Source organism: Primulina huaijiensis, chromosome 10, assembly GCF_012295235.1.
Source record: "Primulina huaijiensis isolate GDHJ02 chromosome 10, ASM1229523v2, whole genome shotgun sequence".
NCBI classification, from domain to species: Eukaryota; Viridiplantae; Streptophyta; class Magnoliopsida; order Lamiales; family Gesneriaceae; genus Primulina; species Primulina huaijiensis.
Window position 1 is genome coordinate 15,691,852 of NC_133315.1, and position 7,545 is coordinate 15,699,396.

A 7,545-nucleotide genomic window follows, 5' to 3' on the forward strand; every position below is an offset into this window, starting at 1 on the left:
TTGAGCATCAAATTCAAGTGTCTTGGCACAAACATGTCAAACAGTATAGCAGATCTTTTAACGATGTTTCACTAAGAAGAAAACAAAAGTGTACAAGACAAAAACTTTTTCTTACACGCATTCCTCAGCAAACCACCAATTTCTGTACAAGAAATCACGGCAAAAAGGGACACTGTGCAGCTTTCAAACCATTTGGAACTCAATCACAACAGATCGGACATCGTATAAGCCCATTTTCATTGCAATGAGGACATTTATGGAAACCACATTCGTGCTCGACTCCGTCTTCGTCGTAATCGGCCTCGTAGTATATTTTACAGCTCCCCGAACATGTCTCACATGGCACGAATCTTACATCTCCACAAGCTGCACAAATGTTACCACTCCCATTACCTCCTCCCCCCCTATCATCTACAATTTCACAACTTTCGAGTATTTTTTCGAGCTTCCCCTCCTCGTGCAACTGCCGTATTTCCTCAACCCCACCGATATAATTTGTGCCGATGAAAATTCTCGGCAAGCCACAGCCACCATATCTGTCCCCTAACAATTCTTTCAACTCCTCCTTGAACCCTGAATCCATGGATACGTCTCTCTCATCAATCTTGATGCCTAATCCCTTCAAAATCATTCGAACATGACAGCAATCCTCGTATGTCTTTCTCACGCCTCTTAGGCTCGTAAAATACACAATCACCTTGTCTGTACCACGTTGCACGAACTTGCCACCCGAGCCAACGCTATTCGCATCCTTCTCATCTGATGCTTCCAATGCACAACCTAATGGGTGGAGGTAAAATGGATTGTCAGGTGGGAGCTGCTCTTCTACTGCCTTCCTAAATGAAGCAATCACTTCAGGATCAAATTCAGATACTATTGAAGTATCGTTCGAGTTCGAGTTCGAATTGGAATCACTATCGGCCAAATCTAACCACATTGTCTCAGGCGAAGCATCACCTTTCTCCTTCACTTTTTCGTGAGTTGGTTGATCATAAATCAAAGATAAACTAGAGTTCAACGGAAGGTGAAACGAAAAGCTACGAAACTTATTACCCGACCTAAGAGGACTGTTGTCCTCAAGGCCCTCCATCATTTCCCAAGCATTGATCGTCTCCGGCTCACCAGGAGGGGTTCTAATGGGAGTTCTAGGGACGATCTTCGGGATTTTCCCGTCGATCATTTTAGACCAAGTCTTGGCCTCAATCATCCCCATTTCAAATTGCTCTCTGGTTGCCTTTTCTTGATCAATTCCCCTACTTTCAGACACTGCCTTAACATCATCAACACTGTGATCTTGATCCAAATAAACATTGTCATCGCCATTTTCATCGATAATATGATCCCGAATCGACGGATCAAGCCTTAAAGAACCCAGTGTGGATGAAGTAAGAGCCACCACATGGTAGCTATTCCCCGTCCCTCGAGAATGGCGGCGCGAGTGAATCGAGTAGCTCCGCCTTTCGGGCGAATACGGCGCCTTGCAATTATGGCATACTTTTTCTTTGGACGAAGCACAACCCATTTTCCAGATTGAACAATCAATACCAAAGCCAGGCAAAAACACAAACTTTTACGAAATACACACGCACAAACATACACGATAGTACATGTAAAGCACCTCGAGCGTCGGGGCAGAGAAGGAATTGGAGTGGACTAGCGGAACACTCTCAAATGACAGAGTTGTAATCAAAATGGATTTGCTTGGGGATTCCAAGATTTAAAAAAATCCAGAAATCTAGCAATAAATAAATGGGAACAATTTTTGCCTGCTTCTCTAAGATACTACAATAGCTAATAACATAGTTCGACAAAAACTGAAAATTGGGTGTAAAACTCTCTGCAAAACAGGGCACAGGGTGACGGATTCTTCAAAGAACACCAACTCGAAGCCCGTAAAATCATCTGTAAAATAAAGACACCAAAATCCAAACGGTTGGTGGAAGATTAACAAAACGACAACCTTTGGATAACAACGATCCCTGATTTCAAGAACAGAAAGCTGACACCCGCAACTCTTTCACAGAAAATTTGAATATGTGGAGAAAGAATAAAACAAGATCACGATTACAGAGGGAAAAAAGGACCCTTTTCACTAGCTTTTGCTTCACCAAAATCTCTCTTTCTTCCCTTTTCTTTTAAGTTTTAATAAAACTTGGAAATGGATCAAACTTTACAAGAAAACATTCAAGAAAGGATTTCAAATCGGAATGAGCGGCAGTAAATTTGAAAACTACAAACTCTTGTTTAGGAATGGAAATATGTTACGCTAGCTTTTAATGGGAGTGTGAATTAATGTATTATTATTGTATGCGCAAAAAAGTTATGGAGGGGAAGAAATAAGTCGGCGACTGCGGGAATTATTGCTTGAGTGGCTCAAACTCCGCACATATGTACGCAGGAGTGCGCACGCACGAACATTATGGCATATTCAAACTTGCAAAAATTAATTTTTTAGATTTGTTATAATATATGACAATAAATATGTGGTGTTGCTTTCCTTTCAAAGTGAACATCTTCTAAAGTTTTAAATCATAGCTAAATCCAATATTTTTTAAATGTATTTACATTTTTTCTTCAATATGTGTCATACCGAATCATCTTTAAATACGAGTAATAAATACTCAAAAATCTTGAATTTGGATTATACGATGAACAATAACGGAAAATGATTCGATCATATGCGACAACGATCACTTATTATATATTGGATGAAGTAAGTCTCATGTGAGAGAGTCTCACATATTTATTTTCGTAAGACGAGTTAACTTGACATATATTTACAAAAAAAAAATATTCTTCCAGATCGTGTTGGATATATGTCCCACAAAATTGATTCGTGAGACGATCTCATAAGAGTTTTTGTGTATATCTTGACATTACCGAATACCAGGATATTAGGAAAATATTTTTTGAATTCAAACTCATTATAAATTAAGTAGAGATAATCTCATATATTTTTATATATTGTAAGATACAAAATACTTGGTTTTAACAGAAGTCTTCAGAAACCAGTCCATCGATCGGACGATCGGAGGATTATCAGTTAACCGGCGGAATCAAACAAAGCGAAAGAAGCCAATTCAATGGTAAAGATGAGATAATTGGTGAAGAGAATTTTGCTAGATTTGCTGATATCGCATGCAGATTTTTCCGTGCGATATTTATTCATAAGATATAGAGAATTCATTTCAGATAAAACTTAGGACTTTATTAGTATAAATATAATGTCTAAATTCAAATAATGTTTAGTGTCAATCTCCAATGATTCACAATGTATAAATTATTTGTTGAATAGGTATTTTGTGAGAAGTTCTCACGAATCTTTATCTATGAGACGGATCAATCCTACCGATATTCACAATAAAAAATAATACTCTTAGCATAAAGAGTAATATTTTTTCATTAATGACCCAAATAAAAGATTTATCTCATAAAATAAGATCTGTGAGACCGTCTCACATAAATTTTTGTTTTATTTATTTAAGGGGAATAGAGGACAAGAATTTCAATAATGTATAAATTATAGCACATACTTACGGCGGTCAAAAAAGGTGATTTTCTTGTAATAATAAATTGAATGTTTAATATGGTGTTTTGATACTTAGAGACAAATATGAAATGATTCGGTAGCAGTATTAATTGAATAATTATATTTATGTCGTTGGAGCTTTCTGCAGTGTATTAGGTTAGTTGTGATGTAAAGGGGCGAGAAAACATGGTTCTTGACAGCCCAGGTCACGCTTCCTGTAAATTTCCAGGTGATTCTTTTTCGCGCTTTGAGTTCGGGTTTGAACTCTGTTTCTTAATTTGTTTGCTTAATTTTCATTTATTAAATTGAGGATATAGATTTTTACTTACCCTAACTCGTTTTATCCGACCCACACTCGAACCGACCGCCAAGACCAGGTCTATATTTTTGCTTGTTCAATTATTGTTCTGTTTGTAATTTTTTCATCAATTTTTGTATTAGATTGCGGAATAAAGATAATTTTATAATTTAAATAAATAATAGAGACAATGTGGTACTTATAAAAATTGAAAAGGGCAATATGAGAACGTCATATCGAAGACCAATAGATTAGATGTCTCAACTTTAATATAGTAATAAAAAAATATAATTTTTATCATAATTTTTAAATAATAAATAATTAATTTAACGAGAACACCCTTAGGCCAAAAAAATCTCGTGACTCGAGATCTTTTAATATTTTATAAATAAGAATAACTTTTTTTAAAAAAAATAAGAATAATTGCACATGTTACAAAATATCACTGTAACTCGTCTACGAAATTTGTGCCCAGGCACGATTCAGCGGGTCTGGATCAAAATAGGCCAAATACTTGGTAGGCAAAAAAAAAATCATTGAAGAGAAATAATTACTTTTAGGATGATATTTTTTAAAATATAATTTTTTTATTCGTTTTACGATTTAAAATATTTAACTTGCATGTAATCGTCGAATAATATCTCCAGTTATTAAATTTCAAACAATAATTTAGTTAAAAAAATAATGTTACTTTTTATATTCTAACGAGACTAAAATTTTTATTTTTAATTTTTTAAAAATAAGGGTCAAATGCACCTTTCTCGGGACATATAATTAGGGGTGTTCAGGCTTCGGATAAAACCTAAAAAATCGAAAATTCAAACCGAAAAAACCGAACACTGAATCGAACCGAAAACCGAATTTTATAATTCAGATATAGATGTTAAAACCGAAATTTATTTGGTTTAGTTTCGAATTATATATGTCAAAACCGAACCGACTGAAAAAATCGAAATTTCATTAAATTAATAATTTTATTTTTATTATATATTTTTTGAGATGATATCAGTGAATGATGAATTATTTTGAATAATATTTAGTTGATTGTTGTTTATGTAATTCATTTAGATTTTATATTTAAATGTTTTGCTAAGCAATAATGTAAAAAGATAACATATTATATTTTACAATATATATATATCTTATTAATTTAAATCATTGTATCAAAACCGAAATAACCGAACCATTTCAGTAGAAAACCGAACCGAAGAAAAATAGTTCGGATTATATATTTGTAAAACCGAAATAAAAAATCGAAAATTGAACCGAACCGACCGATGAACACCTCAACATATAATGTGTTGTATATCTTTTATATTTACATATTTCGACTATGTTGCTGTATTTATGATACAAGAAACAATAAGGTAATAAGTATGCCAATAAATATCAAATAATTGAACGGACGATATTTCATTAATTAATATACTTTCCGTGTGTGGTTATAATTAACTTTTTAGGCACACTGTTTTTTATATATATTTAAAATTTTGTGTAAAATTTTTATTGATTGTATTAAAAATAAGAACTTCAACTTCAAAAGAAAAATGAATTTAACGATGAGTTTCTATATGATTTTCTGATCATTACCAAAAATAAATATTTAAGATAGTTTTTTTTTTCTATTTTCTAAAATTTATGGTGTTCTCTAATATTCTTTTGTAATTTTTAGATTAAAGATGATATGATATTCTGTGCATACATCGTGACACAAAAATAATTACTTTACATCCGACAAATATTATAATTACTATAGACCCTTTGCATTTATATGTGATCTTTTTGTGTTAATTTTTTGGGTTATTTTTAATTTAATACGTTTATTTGGATCGACTTAGAGTTTAGAGGTAGGTGAATAAACTCGTTGAAATTTTCTTGATTTCAAACCGTTTTTAACAATTTTCAGACTATTAAGAAGTATTTTTGACCGGCTAGCTTTATTGAACCACTTAAAAATAGAGAAAGTGCAGAAACAATCTGGCTTTGTCATTCTTGAATTAAAAGCTTTCAAAGATCAGTTACAAGAAGCCCACTCTTATTAGATTTATTCATAGTTTTCATTAGCACAAACATTCATTGTTATTATATTCGATCTATTTTAGATCAGTTGTGCTTAGAAAAACACATCAGTTGCGTACTGATAATATTGTATTGATACTAATAGTTTCAGTCTGGCAGTGTTAAGTCCAAACTGAAGTGGGTTATTACAGTTGCTGTAATTAATCAAAGTCTTTTAGTAAATATCTTATCATTGAGATAAAAAGGGTGATGTAAGAACATTTGAAGTCTCCGAACATCCACAAATCTGTGTGTTCCTTATTTTCAAGTATTCAATCTGTTTTTCAGTTTGTTTCCGCACTTTAAAGTTAACTGATCAACATTGACAACAAGATTATCGAATTCATTTTTTCACTAAATTGATTCACTTTTTCAAAAAGAATCGAAAATAGTCAAGTGTTTATTTAACCATCTTCTAAACACTTTCACTCAACCAACCGATTCTAACAGGGACGTTTGGCAGTTTAACAAGAAACGGTTGAAAATTTTGAATATGTGCAAATTAAATGTAAAGTGCATAAGTAAATGACGCAAAGCTTTTATGGATGTTTGAAAATAAAACTTCTTTATCGCCCCTTCTTCCATTTATAAAGGTTTCTACTAAAAGATTATGTCTTTAAAACATCTTCTAATAGACCGCTTTAGTTAGGACTTATTACACTATCTAAACAGAAGCCTTTAGTGATCTTTTTACGAAGTCCGGATGTTTAAGTACCCTCAGTTCACCAGACAACATAACAAATAACAAAGATCCAACAGTCGGCTTTGAAACAACTTGGATTGGTTGAGGTAGCACATATTGATCCTTGAAGATCTGAAAAGCATGTTTTTTGGTTGAACAGTCCGAAATGTATACAGTTAAGTGTGTTCAATCAATATGAAAATATACACATTGTTAGATTTTCAATTCAATGGTTGTGACTACTTTAATTGTTTTGAAAAATCGGTCCTCTTCACTTTGAATGTTTACATATTTATAGTTGAAAAACTCTAACGATCGGATTTTTTTCAGCGATCATATGTATTATTTTCTTATAACATGGGCATACTTCGTACTTATCATTAAATGCTAATAAATGTTTTTTTTTGCTTTAGAGACTTTAAGTTCATGCTTTTGATGAAGATGACGCACCATGTCCGAATTAGGTGGCTTTCTGTCATTCGAGAGTTGGTAGGATATTGTATAATAATTACATATGAAACATTCGTTTGAACGACTTGACTTGCAATATCCTTCTTGAAATACTCAAACCTGTCTGTTTGTAGTGCGGTTGAAATATGATGGTTTGAACCTTTGCATTGCATTGAAGTTTCGGACTGGTCAGTTTTGTCAGACGATCTATTACATCTATAATTTAATAAATACAACAATTTGACTTCTTAAAATAACGGTTAGAACTCCTGGACGGTTTGATCAATCGGTCTGAAAAACATGTGATACACAAAAGAAAAAATGATTAAATATTAAAATAGCTCGATGCTGTTTATTTTTTCAATCAACAAAAGCTAAGAGTAATATGAATATTCTAGCAACTTTCTTGTAATAATTTTTAATATTAAAAGTGATAATCATTTAAAAACTCAAAAGTTTGGATAAAGGTGAAAGAAAATATTTTAGTAGTTTTTTTAAAATTTTGGAAAGTCGACATGGTAGTATTAA

At 32.6% G+C, this 7,545-nt stretch overlaps 1 protein-coding gene across 1 annotated transcript; it reads right to left on the reverse strand.

Moving 5' to 3' along the window:
• LOC140986697 (uncharacterized protein At5g39865-like) lies at nucleotides 1-2,406 on the reverse strand. The gene has a single exon (XM_073455018.1). It carries the CDS (start codon nucleotides 1,520-1,522, stop codon nucleotides 200-202), a length of 1,323 nt encoding a protein of 440 aa, XP_073311119.1. The 5' UTR covers nucleotides 1,523-2,406; the 3' UTR covers nucleotides 1-199.
• Nucleotides 2,407-7,545: the final 5,139 nt, after the last annotated feature.